Source organism: Oncorhynchus masou, chromosome 24, assembly GCF_036934945.1.
Source record: "Oncorhynchus masou masou isolate Uvic2021 chromosome 24, UVic_Omas_1.1, whole genome shotgun sequence".
NCBI lineage: Eukaryota > Metazoa > Chordata > Actinopteri > Salmoniformes > Salmonidae > Oncorhynchus > Oncorhynchus masou.
The window spans coordinates 114,210,983-114,231,403 of record NC_088235.1 but is presented as its reverse complement, the minus strand read 5'-3'; the positions used below and the strand labels follow the sequence as shown (position 1 = coordinate 114,231,403).

The following is a 20,421-nucleotide window of genomic DNA, read 5'->3' as shown; positions in this document are numbered from 1 at the left end:
AACAGGCCCAAAACTACCATTAACAGGCCCCAAACTACCACTAACAGGCCCCAAACTACCACTAACAGGCCCCAAACTACCACTAACAGGCCCCAAACTACCACTAACAGGTCTCGATCACCAAACTGCCACTAAGAGGTCCCAAACTACCACTAACAGGCCCCAAACTACCACTAACAGGCCCCAAACTACCACTAACAGGCCCCAAACTACCACTAACAGGTCCCGATCACCAAACTCCCACTAACAGGTCCCAAACTACCACTAACAGGCCCCAAACTACCACTAACAGGTCCCAAACTACCAATAACAGGTCCCAAACTACCACTAACAGGTCCCAAACTACCACTAACAGGCCCCAAACTACCACTAACAGGCCCCAAACTACCACTAACAGGCCCCAAACTACCACTAACAGGCCCCAAACTACCACTAACAGGTCCCGATCACCAAACTCCCACTAACAGGCCCAAAACCCCCACTAACAGGCCCCAAACTACCACTAACAGGCCCCAAACTACCACTAACAGGTCCCGAACTACCACTAACAGGCCCCAAACTACCACTAACAGGCCCCAAACTACCACTAACAGGCCCCAAACTACCACTAACAGGTCCCGATCACCAAACTCCCACTAACAGGCCCAAAACCCACACTAACAGGCCCCAAACTACCACTAACAGGCCCCAAACTACCACTAACAGGTCCCGAACTACCACTAACAGGCCCCAAACTACCACTAACAGGTCCCGATCACCAAACTACCACTAACAGGTCCCGATCACCAAACTACCACTAACAGGCCCCAAACTACCACTAACAGGCCCCAAACTACCACTAACAGGTCCCGATCACCAAACTACCACTAACAGGCCCCAAACTACCACTAACAGGCCCCAAACTACCACTAACAGGTCCCGATCACCAAACTACCACTAACAGGCCCCAAACTACCACTAACAGGCTCCAAACTACCACTAACAGGCCCCAAACTACCACTAACAGGCCCCAAACTACCGCTAACAGGCCCCAAACTACCACTAACAGGCCCCAAACTACCACTAACAGGCTCCAAAATACCACTAACAGGCCCCAAACTACCACTAACAGGTCCCGATCACCAAACTCCCACTAACAGGCCCCAAACTACCAATAACAGGTCCCAAACTACCACTAACAGGTCCCAAACTACCACTAACAGGCCCCAAACTACCACTAACAGGTCCCAAACTACCACTAACAGGCCCCAAACTACCACTAACAGGCCCCAAACTACCACTAACAGGCCCCAAACTACCACTAACAGGCTCCAAACTACCACTAACAGGTCTCCATCACCAAACTGCCACTAAGAGGTCCCAAACTACCACTAACAGGCCCCAAACTACCACTAACAGGCCCCAAACTACCACTAACAGGTCCCGATCACCAAACTCCCACTAACAGGTCCCAAACTACCACTAACAGGCCCCAAACTACCACTAACAGGTCCCAAACTACCACTAACAGGCCCCAAACTACCACTAACAGGCCCCAAACTACCACTAACAGGCCCCAAACTACCACTAACAGGCCCCAAACTACCACTAACAGGTCCCGATCACCAAACTCCCACTAACAGGCCCAAAACCCCCACTAACAGGCCCAAAACCCCCACTAACAGGCCCCAAACTACCACTAACAGGTCCCGAACTACCACTAACAGGCCCCAAACTACCACTAACAGGCCCCAAACTACCACTAACAGGCCCCAAACTACCACTAACAGGCCCCAAACTACCACTAACAGGTCCCGATCACCAAACTCCCACTAACAGGCCCAAAACCCCCACTAACAGGCCCCAAACTACCACTAACAGGCCCCAAACTACCACTAACAGGTCCCGAACTACCACTAACAGGCCCCAAACTACCACTAACAGGTCCCGATCACCAAACTACCACTAACAGGTCCCGATCACCAAACTACCACTAACAGGCCCCAAACTACCACTAACAGGCCCCAAACTACCACTAACAGGTCCCGATCACCAAACTACCACTAACAGGCCCCAAACTACCACTAACAGGCCCCAAACTACCACTAACAGGTCCCGATCACCAAACTACCACTAACAGGCCCCAAACTACCACTAACAGGCTCCAAACTACCACTAACAGGCCCCAAACTACCACTAACAGGCCCCAAACTACCGCTAACAGGCCCCAAACTACCACTAACAGGCCCCAAACTACCACTAACAGGCTCCAAACTACCACTAACAGGCCCCAAACTACCACTAACAGGTCCCGATCACCAAACTCCCACTAACAGGCCCCAAACTACCAATAACAGGTCCCAAACTACCACTAACAGGTCCCAAACTACCACTAACAGGCCCCAAACTACCACTAACAGGTCCCAAACTACCACTAACAGGCCCCAAACTACCACTAACAGGCCCCAAACTACCACTAACAGGCTCCAAACTACCACTAACAGGTCCCAAACTACCACTAACAGGCCCCAAACTACCACTAACAGGCCCCAAACTACCACTAACAGGCCCCAAACTACCACTAACAGGCTCCAAACTACCACTAACAGGTCCCAAACTACCACTAACAGGCCCCAAACTACCACTAACAGGCCCCAAACTACCACTACCAGGCCCCAAACTACCACTAACAGGTCCCGAACTACCACTAACAGGCCCCAAACTACCACTAACAGGTCCCGATCACCAAACTACCACTAGCAGGTCCCGATCACCAAACTACCACTAACAGGCCCCAAACTACCACTAACAGGCCCCAAACTACCACTAACAGGTCCCGATCACCAAACTACCACTAACAGGCCCCAAACTACCACTAACAGGCCCCAAACTACCACTAACAGGTCCCGATCACCAAACTACCACTAACAGGCCCCAAACTACCACTAACAGGCTCCAAACTACCACTAACAGGCCCCAAACTACCACTAACAGGCCCCAAACTACCGCTAACAGGCCCCAAACTACCACTAACAGGCCCCAAACTACCACTAACAGGCTCCAAACTACCACTAACAGGCCCCAAACTACCACTAACAGGTCCCGATCACCAAACTCCCACTAACAGGCCCCAAACTACCAATAACAGGTCCCAAACTACCACTAACAGGTCCCAAACTACCACTAACAGGCCCCAAACTACCACTAACAGGTCCCAAACTACCACTAACAGGCCCCAAACTACCACTAACAGGCCCCAAACTACCACTAACAGGCCCCAAACTACCACTAACAGGCTCCAAACTACCACTAACAGGTCCCAAACTACCACTAACAGGCCCCAAACTACCACTAACAGGCCCCAAACTACCACTAACAGGCCCCAAACTACCACTAACAGGCTCCAAACTACCACTAACAGGTCCCAAACTACCACTAACAGGCCCCAAACTACCACTAACAGGCCCCAAACTACCACTACCAGGCCCCAAACTACCACTAACTGGCTCCAAACTACCACTAACCGGCCCCAAACTACCACTAACAGGCCCCAAACTACCACTAACTGGCTCCAAACTACCACTAACAGGCCCCAAACTACCACTAACAGGCCCCAAACTACCACTAACAGGTCCCAAACTACCACTACCAGGCCCCAAACTACCACTAACAGGTCCCAAACTACCACTAACAGGCCCCAAACTACCACTACCAGGTCCCAAACTACCACTAACAGGCCCCAAACTACCACTAACAGGCCCCAAACTACCACTAACAGGCCCCAAACTACCACTAACAGGCCCCAAACTACCACTAACAGGCTCCAAACTACCACTAACAGGCTCCAAACTACCACTAACAGGCCCCAAACTACCACTAACAGGCCCCAAACTACCACTAACAGGCCCCAAACTACCACTAACAGGCCCCAAACTACCACTAACAGGCCCCAAACTACCACTAACAGGCCCCAAACTACCACTAACAGGCTCCAAACTACCACTAACAGGCTCCAAACTACCACTAACAGGCCCCAAACTACCACTAACAGGCCCCAAACTACCACTAACAGGCCCCAAACTACCACTAACAGGCCCCAAACTACCACTAACAGGCCCCAAACTACCACTAACAGGCTCCAAACTACCACTAACAGGTCCCGATCACCAAACTACCACTAACAGGCCCCAAACTACCACTAACAGGCCCCAAACTACCACTAACAGGCCCCAAACTACCACTAACAGGCCCCAAACTACCACTAACAGGCCCCAAACCACCACTAACAGGCTCCAAACTACCACTAACAGGCCCCAAACTACCACTAACAAGCCCCAAACTACCACTAACAGGCCCCAAACTCCCACTAACAGGTCCCAAACTACCACTAACAGGCCCCAAACTACCACTAACAGGTCCCAAACTACCACTAACAGGCCCCAAACTACCACTAACAGGCCCCAAACTCCCACTAACAGGTCCCAAACTACCACTAACAGGCCCCAAACTACCACTACCAGGCCCCAAACTACCACTAACAGGCCCCAAACTACCACTAACAGGCTCCAAACTACCACTAACAGGCCCCAAACTACCACTAACAGGCCCCAAACTACCACTACCAGGCCCCAAACTACCACTAACAGGCCCCAAACTACCACTAACAGGCCCCAAACTACCACTAACAGGCCCCAAACTACCACTAACAGGTCCCAAACTACCACTAACAGGCCCCGATCACCAAACTACCACTAACAGGCCCCAAACTACCACTAACAGGCCCCGATCACCAAACTACCACTAACAGGCCCCAAACTACCACTAACAGGCCCCAAACTACCACTAACAGGCCCCAAACTACCAATAACAGGTCCCAAACTACCACTAACAGGCCCCAAACTACCACTAACTGGCTCCAAACTACCACTAACAGGCCCCAAACTACCACTAACAGGCCCCAAACTACCACTAACAGGCCCCAAACTACCACTAACAGGTCCCAAACTACCACTAACAGGTCCCAAACTACCACTAACAGGTCCCAAACTACCACTAACAGGCCCCAAACTACCACTACCAGGCCCCAAACTACCAATAACAGGTAGAGGACGTCTGCTTCAATGCCCTGATGGCATATCTTGAACCAGACTACAAAAAGATGTTGAAAAACCGTGACGACCCCGGCCCGGAGAAAGTGTACAAGGAACGAGCTCCTCAACATCATAGGTCTGTTAACACGCTGTCATACATCACTGCCACGAGTCATCACATTGATGAGAAGCGGGACATGAAGGTCCCATGTACTGACCACTGAGAACATGTAAGAGAGGCACACGGCAGAGAACCCTAAAACGGCATTAAATACCATTGTTGCTGATTGGGTCGAGGGACAGCAGTAATAAGAAGGTTATCATTTTCAATGTATGAATGCGAAAATCAATGGCTGCTTTAAACATCAATATTTAAATAAAAAAATAAAAAGATATCCCTAGTTCCCTCTCACCTCTAGTTCCAGCCAGCTCGGAGGTTCTCCTCTAACCCCATTGGCTACGGTGCGTCTCAGTCTCTTGGCACAGTAGGGGGCGTAGCCCATCGGGCCGAAGCGGATGAAGCTCTGAAGGAACTGTAGGAAGGGAGAGAGAGTGAGTGATCAGTCAATGTAGGACCTTATTAATCTAGACTATATCATAGTCATAGTTGTGATAATGCATGGGTCCATTCAGAGTTGTGATAATGCATGGGTCCATTCAGAGTTGTGATAATGCATGGGCCCATTCAGAGTTGTGATCATGCATGGGCCCATTCAGAGTTGTGATAATGCATGGGCCCATTCAGAGGTGTGATAATGCACGGGCCCATTCAGAGTTGTGATAATGCATGGGTCCATTCAGAGTTGTGATAATGCATGGGTCCATTCAGAGTTGTGATAATGCATGGGTCCATTCAGAGGTGTGATAATGCACGGGCCCATTCAGTGTTGTGATAATGCATGGGCCCATTCAGAGTTGTGATAATGCACGGGCAACTCAGACTTTACGTAAATCATTCACTAACCTGGTTTCCACCCAACCTTTTTAAGCGAGTAAATTACAAATGGGGTAAAAACAAATGTCACGACGTGCCTGATGGAAACCTGGAAACCTGATGTAAACTTTCCAACCAAATGTCAACAAAACAAAACGCGCTCGACAAGGTGAGATACTTGTGTCGGTAAAATTAGTAATGCGAGAAGTGGAGGAAGAAACGGCTTTATGCAGAAAAATTGATATAATAACCATCACATCAAAGTAAACTTGGAGTTACGCGATGATATGGTGTGTGGTCCTCCCACTACGACTCAGGGAAACCAAGCAGTTTATTAGAGCTACAGATAAAATAAGTCATGATCAACTTCACAGGGTGGTGAAAGTGCACGGTGACGAGCTTGAATCTCCTCTCCAATAAATATTGAGGGTCTTATTCTGGTGACACGATGATCGATGCTGGGCTGCCGTTTGACTAATGTAACCAATCTCACTTTTCTGTCCATAATAATCTCATCATGCAGGCTAGCCGACCCGCACTAAATATCTGCGAGTTGTTGGCTAGAACGCAGTGCCAAGACATGAGTGGGTACATTCGCTATATAACAAAATGTTTCTTGTGACAAATCCATCAGTGGATTCTGAAAATGCGATGGAAACCCATTTCATTTGGATTTTATTTTCGGAACTTAACTGTAAAAGTTATTTTTATGTGCACTACGTCATCACGCACAGCTTTTTATCTGCAAGGACAGGAGGGAGGACCTACCTTGATGAAGCGTTCAGTGGGGGGGAAGATCCCCAGACAGATGGACAGAAGGATCCAACCTCGGTAGAAACTGCTGCGGTTACCGTTCTCCTGCAGCTGCTTACAGATCTGACAATAGATCTCATCTCTACGTGGAGAAAACAGAGGAACAGAGGGAGGGCAAAGAGAGAGGGAGATTAAAGAGAGGGCAAAGAGAGAGGGAGAGGAAAGTGAGGGCAAAGAGAGAGAGATGAAAGAGAGAGGGAGAGGAAAGAGAGGGCAAAGAGAGAGGGAGAGGAAAGAGAGGGCAAAGAGAGAGGGAGAGGAAAGAGAGGCCAAAGAGAGAGGGAGAGGAAAGAGAGGGCAAAGAGAGAGGGAGAGGAAAGAGAGGCCAAAGAGAGAGGGCGATGAAGGAGAGGGCAAAGAGAGAGGGAGAGGAAAGAGAGGCCAAAGAGAGAGGGAGAGGAAAGAGAGGGCAAAGAGAGAGGGAGAGGAAAGAGAGGCCAAAGAGAGAGGGAGAGGAAAGAGAGGCCAAAGAGAGAGGGCGATGAAGGAGAGGGAAAAGAGAGAGGGCGATGAAGGAGAGGGCAAAGAGAGAGGGAGAGGAAAGAGAGGCCAAAGAGAGAGGGAGAGGAAAGATAGGGCAAAGAGAGAGGGAGAGGAAAGAGAGGCCAAAGAGAGAGGGCGATGAAGGAGAGGGCAAAGAGAGAGGAGAGGAAAGAGAGGCCAAAGAGAGAGGGAGAGGAAAGAGAGGGCAAAGAGAGAGGGAGAGGAAAGAGAGGGCAAAGAGAGAGGGAGAGGAAAGAGAGGCCAAAGAGAGAGGGAGAGGAAAGAGAGGGCAAAGAGAGAGGGAGAGGAAAGATAGGGCAAAGAGAGAGGGAGAGGAAAGAGAGGGCAAAGAGAGAGGGAGAGGAAAGAGAGGGCAAAGAGAGAGGGAGAGGAAAGATAGGGCAAAGAGAGAGGGAGAGGAAAGAGAGGGCAAAGAGAGAGGGAGAGGAAAGGGAGGGCAAAGAGAGAGGGAGGTGAAAGAGAGGGCAAAGAGAGAGGGAGAGGAAAGAGAGGGCAAAGAGAGAGGGAGAGAGAGGGAGAGTAAAGAGAGAGGGAGAGGAAAGAGAGAGGGAGAGAGAGTAAAGAGAGAGGGGGAGGAAAGAGAGGGCAAAGAGAGAGGGAGATGAAAGAGAGAGGGAGAGGCAGGAGAGAGGGAGAGGAAAGAGAGAGGGAGAGGAAAGAGAGGGCAAAGAGAGAGGGCGATGAAGGAGAGGGCAAAGAGAGAGGGAGAGGAAAGAGAGGCCAAAGAGAGAGGGAGAGGAAAGAGAGGGCAAAGAGAGAGGGAGAGGAAAGAGAGGGCAAAGAGAGAGGGAGAGGAAAGAGAGGCCAAAGAGAGAGGGAGAGGAAAGAGAGGGCAAAGAGAGAGGGAGAGGAAAGATAGGGCAAAGAGAGAGGGAGAGGAAAGAGAGGGCAAAGAGAGAGGGAGAGGAAAGAGAGGGCAAAGAGAGAGGGAAAGGGAGGGCAAAGAGAGAGGGAGGTGAAAGAGAGGGCAAAGAGAGAGGGAGAGGAAAGAGAGGGCAAATAGAGAGGGAGAGAGAGGGAGAGTAAAGAGAGAGGGAGAGGAAAGAGAGAGGGAGAGAGAGTAAAGAGAGAGGGGGAGGAAAGAGAGGGCAAAGAGAGAGGGAGATGAAAGAGAGAGGGAGAGGCAGGAGAGAGGGAGAGGAAAGAGAGAGAGAGGGAAGAGAGATGGAGGGAGGCAAGAGAGAGGGAGAGGATAGAGAGAAGGAGAGGCAAGTGAGAGGGAGAGGCAAGTGAGAGGGAGAGGCAAGTGAGAGGGAGAATAAAGAGGGAGGGAGAGGATAGAGAGAGGGAGAGGCAAGAGAGAGGGAGAGGCAAGAGAGAGGGAGAGGATAGAGAGAGGGAGAGGCAAGAGAGGGGGAGAGGATAGAGAGAGGGAGAGGCAACAAAGGGCAAAGTGCAGCCAGAGCCACAGCTGAGTCACACACCTGAGGTCTCTTCTGACGATGGCGTAACCCACGATGCTGTGCAACTTTTCCAGAGCAGTCATTGGCCGGTCGAGGGTGGGTCCCTCTCCTACCAGTATCTCGTCTTCCTCACTGATGGTTTGCACAGTGGGCGGCTTGGAAACCTCTTCTCCTTCCTCTGACTGGGGGGACACAACACCGTACACATCACAAAGATCACTCTCTGGTTGCAGGCCGCCTCTCCCATCTCGAGGCTACCCGGTTGTCGCCCCGTTTTAATGTTTAGTCTAGATATTGTGGACACTGTTGTGGTTTTACTGGGCCTCTTGATCTTTGGACCCTGGGCTCAGTGCTCAGCTTTCGTCCTAAATGGCACCCAATTCCCTATATCGTGCACTATAAATGGCACCCTATTCCCTATATAGTGCACTATAAATGGCACCCTATTCCTTATATAGTGAACTATAAATGGCACCCTATTCCCTATATAGTGCACAACTTTTTTGACAAGGGCCCAATAGTGCACTATATAGGGAATAGGGTGCATTTCAGACCCAGTTCTCAGTCTCACCTCCTCCTGGATGATAGAGGGTTTCCTCATGCCCCTAGAGGGAGAGGCTGGGACCTCCTCAGGGATGGAAGAGGTCTTTCTGCCCCCACTCAGCATGTTGGTGAACGTAGAACCCTTCCTGGCTCGGGGCGTCGCGTCTACAGCCGAGGAACCCTTCCGGTTCAGTATCACCTGAGGACCACAAAGGAAGTAAACATTCAGGCTTTATTGGGGTGGTTTCCCGGACACAGGTTCCTACAAGGCCATGCTAGGTAAAGCTCCGCCTTATCTCAGTTCACTGGTCACGATGGCAACACCCATCCGTAGCACGCGCTCCAGCAGGTGTATCTCACTGATCATCCCTAAAGCCAACACCTCATTCGGCCGCCTTTCGTTCCAGTACTCTGCTGCCTGTGACTGGAACGAATTGCAAAAATCGCTGAAGTTGGAGACCTTTATCTCCCTCACCAACTTCAAACATCAGCTATCTGAGCAGCTAACCGATCGCTGCAGCTGTACATAATCTATTGGTAAATAGCCCACCCATTTTCACCTACCTCATCCCCACAGTTTTTATTTATTTACTTTTCTGCTCTTTTGCACACCAATATCTCTACCTGTACATGATTATTTATCAATCCAGTGTTAATCTGCAATATTGTAATTATTCGCCTACCTCCTCATGCCTTTTGCACACATTGTATATAGACTCCCCTTTTTTTTCCTACTGTGTTATTGACTTGTTAATTGTTTACTCCATGTGTAACTCTGTGTTGTCTGTTCACACTGCTGTGCTTTATCTTGGCCAGGTCGCAGTTGTAAATGAGAACTTGTTCTCAACTAGCCTACCTGGTTAAATAAAGGTGAAATAAAAAAATAAAAACAGATTAAGCTTACTCCTGGTGTTTCAGCCAATCAGCTAGCCCAAAAAATTGACGTTTAGACTGTGGGCCCTCCAGGTCAGAGGTTATAATTGTCAACAGATGAAGAAGGTTGTTTGTTTGTGTTTGTGTGTGTGTGTGTGTGTGTGTGTGTGTGTGTGTGTGTGTGTGTGTGTGTGTGTGTGTGTGTGTGTGTGTGCCTGCCTGCCTGCCTGCCTGCCTGCCTGCGTGTGTGTGTTAATGTTGGCGTGGTGACCTAGAGAATAAAGAACATCACCTCTTCAGGCTTGGCAGACGCCTTACGGTTCCGGGACAGCAGGTCTGTAAAGGTGGAGCCCTTCCTCCCTTTAGGAGCAGGTTCCTCTGGTACTGTGGACACTTTACGGTTTTTCTGGTTCCTCAGAACCCTCTATAAAATACATTAATTCATTAACATTATAGTGGAGACAACAGGAAGAAAATTCACTGAAACTGTGCAGAAAAAAAAGAACGAAAAGAAAATGGCGTCCATCATTCTGCTGTGTTTCTTGTCCTGCTCGGACTAACCCCAGTGGTCCTTACCTGATCCAGGCCCACCATGTGGCTCAACCTCCTGTCCTGTCTCAAGGCCAGGTCCGCATCCAGGGAGTTGTTAACCATGTTTGACCCCCTGAGGCCCCTGGCCCCCTGGCCCTGCACCAGCTTGGGCTCCGGCAGATCCCCCATGAACCTCAGGATGATCCACCAGACTGTCATGGAGGCCTGCAGACAGAGAGAGAGAAAACACAACGATGGATTGATTTTTTTTCTTTTTCTGTGAACAATTTTTCTATTTAAATGTTTTTTATTAAATGTTCATCAAACAGAGGATCAAATAAAGTTAAAGTAAGTGAAACGTACGGTATTTACTGTCATTAAACAATGGTTCTTTTAAGAAACGTTGAAAGCTGAGTTTTAGGAAAGCTTCCGAAAGTGTGAAGATCATAAAAGACTATGAGTTCAGAAAACCTTTTGATCTCACAACAAGGGCGGACACTGTGATGCCACGGACAGTTTATTCAATGTTCCCGGTCACTTTCCACAAGGCGAGTTCTGTGCCAAGTCGGGAGGTTCTATTGGATGTTTTTTGTTTGTTTGTTGCTGAACTCTCTCGTGAATATATATTTTTTAAATGGGATTTACCACAACATCTCCTTCGTCTTCGTGGTAGAGTAGTGGCTGTCTGAGCCTCTGGCGGATGTGTGTTGGCGTGGCGGCGCCCTGGAAGTACATGGAGGCAAACTTGGAGAAGGAATACTCATCCAGGTCGTCGTAGTCCTCCTCGGGGATGTCCTCTACCATGGGCAGGTCGTCCAGATCCACCTCCTCTGGTCTGGTCCGCTCTCCCTGCTTCTCCAGGTCCTGAGGATGGAGAAGAAGAAGAAGAAGAAGTAGAAGAAGAAGAAGAAGAAGAAGAAGAAGAAGAAGAAGAAGAAGAAGAAGAAGAAGAAGAAGAAGTAGAAGAAGAAGAAGAAGAAGAAGTAGAGGAAGAAGAAGAAGAAGAAGAAGGAGAAGGAGAAGGAGAAGAAGAAGAAGGAGAAGGAGAAGGAGAAGAAGAAGACAGAGATAATGGATATTGTGATTTTGAGGTCTCGTGAAAACCTTGACTAAAAACAGAATGTGGTTTAACAAGGCTCTGGGACAGTGGCATGGTGTTACAAGGGTTGGAAGCATCATCAAAAGGGGGATGGGACCACAGTGTAAAACAATCTAGAGGGTGCACTTAGGGACAAAAAGGACCGTGATAACAATGCAACACTTGAATGTAGCACCTCTGGTTTTCTAAATCGGTAGGTTGGAACTCATCCACCCTTCAGGGATGCTGCAATACCAGTATTTTACCACAATACACACTACATCGATTAGAGAGGTCCTTAACCTTGAATCCAGCTGGAGCTTGTCCCTCCTGCCCTCCCACCATATTGGGCAGGAACCCGAAGATGTCGTCCACCATTTCCTGTGCTGTGATTGATTCTGATTGGGTGCTGGCCTCTTTCTCTTTCTTCTGCTGGAGCACCTGGTTTAGACGTCTTTGCCTCTCCAGGGCTGCCAACTCTTCCTCGCGACGCTCCTTAGCCGACAGGAACATCTAGGAACAACAGGAGTTCAGGAAAACAATCAATAACTGATTTAACGAGGCAGATAGTTAGATTTAATTATTGATTGATTGAAATCAAATCAGTCAAGTCTCTCCTCACGATGCTGATCAGAAATAAGTCAAACAGTCATGTCAATCAATCAACCAAGCAATCAAACCATCCAATGTATTTATAAAGCTCCTTTTACAACAACGGTTGTCGCAAAGTGTGTAACAGGAACCCTGCCTAGTAGAGCCCCACAATTGAAAACATTTTTTTTTATTGTTTTATTTTACTAGGCAAGTCAGTTAAGAACAAATTCTTATTTTCAATGACGGCCTAGGAACAGTGGGTTAACTGCCTGTTCAGGGGCAGAACGACAGATTTGTAACTTGTCAGCTCGGGGTTTGAACTCGCAACCTTACGATTACTAGTCCAACGCTCTAACCACTAGGCTACGCTGCCGCCACAAAGAGCACAGAACATATATCTAACATATTGACTCTTTATTATCAGGAAATACACGCATATACTACACATACAGTGAGCATGTCATCTTGAAAAAAAAAAGGTGAAGGTGTAAGAGAGCTTATCTTACATCTCTCTTCATCTTCTTCACTTGTTTCCTGGCCAGCATTCCCCTGGTGTTCGTCTGCAAGAGGATCACTGCTCGCCTCTTCCTCTGCCACTCCTTCCTGGCCAGGTACCCCCGTGTCTGTGCCTGGAGTCGGACCGCAGCGACCCTCTTCTGTTGGTAGTGGTGTTGCAGCTGGCGGGCTCGGACCTTCGCCTGCAGACGAGCAAAACCCAGCTGGACCTGGAGGAGAGAAGGCCATAAACATGTTGTCTGTTTTATTCTAACAGGTTTTGGCTACGCATATGTTCCCTGTTGAACGTTCTTAGCAGTCTAATATGTTCCCTGTTAAACGTTCTTAGCAGTCTAATATGTTCCCTGTTAAACGTTCTTAGCAGTCTAATATGTTCCCTGTTAAACGTTCTTAGCAGTCTAATATGTTCCCTGTTAAACGTTCTTAACAGTCTAATATGTTCCCTGTTAAACGTTCTTAACAGTCTAATATGTTTCGTGTTAAACGTTCTTAACAGTCTAATATGTTCCCTGTTGAACGGTCTTAACAGTCTAATATGTTCCCTGTTAAACGTTCTTAACAGTCTTGTAATATGTTTTGTGTTAAACGTTCTTAACAGTCTAATATGTTCCCTGTTAAACGTTCTTAACAGTCTAATATGTTTCCTGTTGAACGTTCTTAGCAGTCTTGTAATATGTTTCGTGTTAAACGTTCTTAGCAGTCTAATATGTTTAGTGTTCACTGTTCTTAACAGTCTTTTAATATGCTTTCGGTACGTTTACGTTCGTCATCACAGATTGTCTTTGATCTCTATGTGGAATACGTTAACAGCCGGTAACTCACCACTCTGTAGAGCTTTCTGCCTTTGTAGCCTCTCCAGTTTTTCTGAATGACCAGCGCAGAGGACCTCTGTCTCAGGAACTGTCTCCTACATATCGAAGACAAGGACATCTCAATTGACTGTCACATCACAAGACTACAATAGCCTACATCCACAACGGCACCCCTATTCCCTATATAATGCTTTACTTTTGACCAGGGGTCATATGGCTCAATGTAGAGACAGTATATTCAGCTGCTTGGCCCAATATCATACCGATATTTGTAGCCACGCAGGACCCTCTGTATCAGAAGGGCTTTCTCATTCAACTCCTTCATTCTCTCCAGCTCCAGCATAGTGTCATGGAAGTCCTGAGATTAGAGGAATGGAAAGCTCAATCAATCAATCAATCCATCCATCCTTCAATCCATCAAATCTATCCATCCTCTACCCATCCATCCATCCATCCATCAACCACTCCTTCATTCTTTAAACCTGGAACCTGGACAACCATACTATTTAGAGATTAGAGTTATCTGTGAGAGGTCAGCATGGTTACCTTCAGAAATATCTTTGTCTTGCCAGTCTTCCAGTCACCATCTTGTCCAGCAAGAACGGTCTCACAGATCCATTCAGCGCATTTCTGTGGAGATTCCTAGGAAAAATATACATTTTATTTACATGCCATGTTAAGAAGCTAATTGCCGATCATATTTAACTTCTCTAGGGGGCAGCATTTGGATGAAAGGCGTGCCCAAAGTAAACTGCCTGCTACTCAGGCCCAGAAGCTAGGATATGTATATAGAAAACACTCTAAAGTTTCAAAAACTGTTAACTTCTTGGCGCACCAATCCGTTTAGAGGGATCATTTTTATCAACATCCGCTGAATTGCAGAGCGCCAAATTCAAATTAAATTACTAAAAATATTAAATTTTCATGAAATCACAAGTGCAATATACCAAAATACAGCTTAGCTTGTTGTTAATCCACCTGGCATGTCAGATTTCAAAAAAGCTTTACAGCGAAAGCTATCCAAGCGTTTATGTTAGGACAGCTCTCCCAGCAGACAAAACATTACAAACAGCTAGCAGCAAAGTAGATTGGTCACGAAAGTCATAAAAGCAATACAATTAATTGCTTACCTTTGATGATCTTTGGAGGTTTGCACTCACGAGACTCTCAGTTACACAATAAATGTTCCTTTTGTTCCATAAAGATTATTTTTATATCCTAAATACTTCCATTTTGTTGGCGCGTTTTGTTCAGTAATCCACAGGCTCACCACGAGCAGACGAAAATTCCAAATAGTAAAGTTCGTAGAAACATTTTTCAACGTTTTTTAAAATCAATCCTCAGGCTGTTTTTACAATAAATGATCTATAATATTTCAACCGGACAGTAGCTTTTTTTAATAGGCGAGAGAGAGAAAAGGTGTGCTACAAGCTGCTCACGCATGCAAAAATATAAGGACACCCAGCTATCCACTGACATGATGTTATCATTCTGTCTCATTCTTCAGAATAAAAGCCTGAAACTATGTCTAAAGACTGTTCACACCATGTGGCAGCCATAGGGAAATCTGGTTGATATCCCTTTAAATGGAGGGTAGGCATGCAATGGAACAGAGAGGTTTCAGAAAATTAGCACTTCCTGGTTGGATTTTCCTCAGGTTTTCGCCTGCAATATCAGTTATGTTATACTCACAGACAATATTTTGTGATTTCTATCCTAATCTGCCAATTTTATACAAATTCTAACTTCTGGGCCTGAGAAATAGGCAGTTTCATTTGGGTACGTTTTTCATCCAAAAATCTAAATACTGCCCCTAGTATCAAGAGGTTAAAATAATGTCTGTGAGTATAACAGAACTGATATGGCAGGCGAAAACCTGAGGAAAATCCATCCAGGAAGTACTATTATTTTGAAAGGCTGTTTTTCCATTGAAAGCCTATCCACCATACAAAGACTTAAGACCCAGTTTGCGATCTCTGTGGCTTCTGCTACATGCGGCCAGTCTTTAGGCATTGTTTCAGGCTATTACTCTGAAAAATGAGGGAGATACAGCACTTTCAATGAGTGGACATTGGAAATTTCCAGACATGAGTCCAGCAAGCGATCGGGAGCGCACCTTTCTTGTTTCTCCTTTTCTATTGACAAAACTTTTGTCCGGTTGAAATATTATTGATTATTTATGACAAAAACCACCCGAGGATTGATTTTTAACATCGTTTGACATGTTTCTACAAACTTTTATAGTACTATTTATGTTTTTTGTCTGTCTGTTGTGACCGCTCTTTGTTCCAATGGATTGCTGAACAAAACACACAAAACTGAGGTTTTTGGACATAAAGAGGGACATTATCGAACTAAACAAACATTTATTGTGTAACATGGAGTCTTCGTAGTGCAACCATATGAAGATCATCAAAGGTAAGTGATACATTTTATCGCTATTTCTGACTTTTGTTACTCCTCTACCTGGCTTGTTACTGTTTGTAATGATTTGTCTGCTGGGCGCTGTCCTCAGATAATCGCATGGTTTGCTTTCGCCGCTAAGCCTTTTTGAAATCTGACACAGCAGTTAGATTAACAAGAAGTTTATATTTAAGCTGGTGTTTAACACTTGTATCTTTTATGTTTGTTTTTATGTTTGAGAATTTGAGTTTCTCGCTCTGTAATTTCACCGGATGTTGTTTGAGACACAAGATGGAGCAAAGTTGCAATGACGCAATGAACAACAACAATATAAACAGCAACATTTCTTCTCACCACTTTGGGGTCACAGAGGCTGCTTTTGAGAAGCACGCGATATCGCTCCAGGAATTCATCGAAGGTGTAGCGGATAGGATAGCCAGCCTTCCTGATCCTAATGGTCTCCATCATCCCAGAGTAGCGCAGCTGACGCATACACAGATCCCTGTCAAACAGCTAAAACAGGGAAGCATACACAGATCCCTGTCAAACAGGGAAGCATACACAGATCCCTGTCAAACAGCTAAAACAGGGAAGCATACACAGATCCCTGTCAAACAGGGAAGCATACACAGATCCCTATCAAACAGCTAAAACAGGGAAGCATACACAGATCCCTGTCAAACAGCTAAAACAGGGAAGCATACACAGATCCCTGTCAAACAGGGAAGCATACACAGATCCCTGTCAAACAGCTAAAACAGGGAAGCATACACAGATCCCTGTCAAACAGCTAAAACAGGGAAGCATACAGTCCATCTTTAGGCCAGTGGGATGGTCTAATAGGAGAAACAGTTTGAGATAAAAATGGATGTTAAAGTAACTATCAATTGTTTCCATATTTCTATGAAATACCAATATTTAATTACAATATGAGTGAAATATGGTAATTGAGTATGTTCAAATGCAGATTTTCTGTGTTGGAATGGTGTGGGCGTACACCAACAACAGAATGGTGTGGGAGTACCCCAACAACAGAATGGTGTGGGAGTACCCCAACAACAGAATAGTGTGGGAGTACCCCAACAACAGAATGGTGTGGGAGTACCCCAACAACAGAATGGTGTGGGAGTACCCCAACAACAGAATGGTGTGTGAATACCCCAACAACAGAATGGTGTGGGAGTACCCCAACAACAGAATGGTGTTGTCATACACCAACAACAGAATGGTGTAGGAGTATCCCAACAACAGAATGGTGTGGGAGTACCCCAACAACAGAATGGTGTGGGAGTACCCCAACAACAGAATGGTGTGGGCGTACCCCAACAACAGAATGGTGTGTGAGTACCCCAACAACAGAATGGTGTGTGAGTACCCCAACAACAGAATGGTGTAGGAGTACCCCAACAACAGAATGGTGTGTGAGTACCCCAACAACAGAATGGTGTGGGAGTACCCCAACAACAGAATGGTGTGGGAGTACCCCAACAACAGAATGGTGTGGGAGTACCCCAACAACAGAATGGTGTGGGAGTACCCCAACAACAGAATGGTGTGGGAGTACCCCAACAACAGAATGGTGTGTGAGTACCCCAACAACAGAATGGTGTAGGAGTACCCCAACAACAGAATGGTGTGTGAGTACCCCAACAACAGAATGGTGTGTGAGTACCCCAAAAACAGAATGGTGTGGGAGTACCACAACAACAGAATGGTGTGGGAGTACCCCAACAACAGAACGGTGTGGGCATATAATGGTCATTAAAAATATTAATGTGAGTAGACCGTTGATTGGCCAGCTCAACCAGTGAGCCAACATGACATCATGTTCGATGATGAAATAGCAAACATTTTTGAAAACAGTCTGAGATACAAGTTTGAGGTGTGGATTTAGGAGTCTTTTTTTTCTCCAATTTATGCTTTGGCCAGAAATATGAGTATAGGATGAGACAACAACATTATCTGGGTATGAGTTAAGAGAATATGAACTTTTAAAAAGTGTGATTTCTTTTTTTTTTTACTGGACAGTTGCAATGAGTGAAAGACATTTCAAAACATCATAATTTATTAAGGTGACTGTATTAAAACCATAGAAGTACATATTATCCCTAATTGAATTGGACTTCTGACACACCATAGGCTTCTTGAAGTCGTTGGGCTTAATGCAGCGGATGAAGTAGGGCTGGCAGGCGGTCAAGGTCTTCATCAGGGCGTCTAGGGACTGACGGAATTGGCCGCTCAGCGTAGGAGCACGCTTCTTAGCATCAACCGTTTGCTGCTGTAGAGAAAGAAAGAGAGTGAAATATATCAAGACAGAAATATACATATATATACAGTATATAGAATACACAGTACCAGTCAAAAGTTTGGACACACCTACTCATTCCAGGGTTTTTCTTTATTTGTACTATTTTCTACATTGTAGAATAATAGTGATGACATCACAACTATGAAATAACACATATGGAATCATGTAGCAACCAAAAAAGTGTTCAACAAATCAAAATATATTTTAGATTTAAGATTCTTCAAAGTAGCCACCCTTTGCCTTGATGACAGCTTTGCACACTCTTGGCATTCTCTCAACCAGCTTCATGAGGTAGTCACCTGGAATGCATTACAATTAACAGGTGTGCCTTGTTAGAAGTTAATTTGTGGAATTTATTTCCTTCTTAATGCGTATGAGCCAATCAGTTGTGTTGTGACAAGGTAGGGGTGGTATACTGAGGATAGCCCTATTTGGTAAAAGTCCATATTATGGCAAGAACAGCTCAAATAAGAAAAGAGAAACGACAGTTCATCATTACTTTAAAAAATGAAGGCCAGTCAATACGGAACATTTCAAGAACTTTTAAAGTTTCTTCAAGTGCAGTCGCAAAAACCATCAAGCGCTATGATGAAACTGGCTCTCATGAGGACCGCCACAGGAAAGGAAGACCCAGAGTCACCTCTGATGCAGAGGATAAGATCATTAGAGTTAACTAACTGCACCTCAGATTGCAGCTCAAATAAATTCTTCACTGAGTTCAAGTAAAAGATACATCTCAACATCAGCTGTTCAGAGGAGACTGTGTGAATCAGGTCTTCATTTATTTTTATTTATTTAACTAGGCAAGTCAGTTAAGAACAAATTCTTATGTTCAATGACAGCCGAGGAACAGTGGGTTAACTGCCTGTTCAGGGGCAGAACGACAAATTTGTACCTTGTCAGCTCAGGGGTTAGAACTTGCAACGTGCCGGTTACTAGTCCAACGCTCTAACCACTAGGCTACGCTAGAATGGTGTAGGCTACGCTAGGCTACGCTAGTGGTTGGTCGAATTGCTGCAAAGAAACGACTACTGAAGGACACCAATAAGAAGAAGAGACTTGCTTGGGCCAACAAACACGTGCAATGGACATTAGTCTGATTGGTCTGATGAGTCTACATTTGAGATTTCTGGTTCCAACTGCTGTGTCTTTGTGAGACGCAGAGTAGGTGAACGGAGGATCTCTGCATGTGTGGTTCCCACCGTGAAGCATGGAGGAGGTGGTGTGATGGCGTGGGGTTGCTTTGCTGGTGACACTGTCAGTGATTAATTTAGAAATCAAGGCACACTTAACCTGCATGACTACCACAGCATTCTGCAGCGATACGCCATCCCATCTGGTTTGCACTTAGAGGGACTATCATCTGTGTAAGGGCTAGTTGGCCAAGAAAGAGAGTGATGGAGTGCTTGATCAGATGACCTGACCTCCACAATCACCTGACCTCAACCCAATTGAGATGGTTTGGGATGATATTGGACAGCAGAGTGAAGGAAAAGCATACAACAAGTGCTCAGCATATGTGGGATTTCCTTCGAGACTGTTGGAAAAGAATTCCAGGTGAAGCTGGTTGAGAGAATGCCAAGAGTGTGAAATGTTGTCATCAAGGCAAAGGGAGTCTACTTTGAAAAATCTAAAATATATAATTATTTGTTTAGCACTTATTTGGTTACTACAAGAGAGAGAGAAAAACAGAGAGACAGCAACAGAGAGATCGATACAGAGAGAGAGAGAGAGAGAGAGAGAGACAGCAACAGAGAGAGTGAATGTATTCTTATGCTACTGTATCTGAGTGACTCTAAAATGTAGCTATTTTAAAGCACATTTCCAGCAATTCTACATGTTTTACCACGAGGCTGAGATTCTAAATATGTTTTACAGTTTAAAAGCAAATTTCCTGCAATTCAACACATGATACCATGTTCTTATGCTACTGTATCGGAGTGACTCAAACATTAAATAAAATCAATGGGTTCCCCATGTCATGAATAATCGATATAGAGCAAACAATGAAGCAGCTTTGACCGCTGGGTATCTGTGTTA

The 20,421-nt window shown here is 46.0% G+C and overlaps 1 protein-coding gene across 5 annotated transcripts in view; it reads right to left on the bottom strand.

Annotated features, from left to right (window-relative positions):
- LOC135513305 (unconventional myosin-VIIa-like) overlaps positions 1 to 20,421 on the bottom strand; it is a 108,337-nt gene that overhangs the window by 61,778 nt on the left and 26,138 nt on the right. For all 5 annotated transcript variants that reach the window (XM_064936203.1, XM_064936201.1, XM_064936204.1 and 2 more), the window contains 14 exons: positions 18,208 to 18,351; positions 16,428 to 16,586; positions 14,217 to 14,312; positions 13,934 to 14,028; positions 13,681 to 13,765; positions 12,849 to 13,067; positions 12,052 to 12,261; positions 11,316 to 11,534; positions 10,716 to 10,895; positions 10,432 to 10,563; positions 9,295 to 9,465; positions 8,745 to 8,905; positions 6,772 to 6,898; positions 5,483 to 5,602 (listed from right to left, as the gene is read on the bottom strand). In XM_064936203.1, the coding sequence (XP_064792275.1) occupies positions 5,483 to 5,602; positions 6,772 to 6,898; positions 8,745 to 8,905; positions 9,295 to 9,465; positions 10,432 to 10,563; positions 10,716 to 10,895; positions 11,316 to 11,534; positions 12,052 to 12,261; positions 12,849 to 13,067; positions 13,681 to 13,765; positions 13,934 to 14,028; positions 14,217 to 14,312; positions 16,428 to 16,586; positions 18,208 to 18,351 (2,118 nt within the window). The remainder of the gene's footprint in view (positions 1 to 5,482; positions 5,603 to 6,771; positions 6,899 to 8,744; positions 8,906 to 9,294; positions 9,466 to 10,431; positions 10,564 to 10,715; positions 10,896 to 11,315; positions 11,535 to 12,051; positions 12,262 to 12,848; positions 13,068 to 13,680; positions 13,766 to 13,933; positions 14,029 to 14,216; positions 14,313 to 16,427; positions 16,587 to 18,207; positions 18,352 to 20,421) is intronic.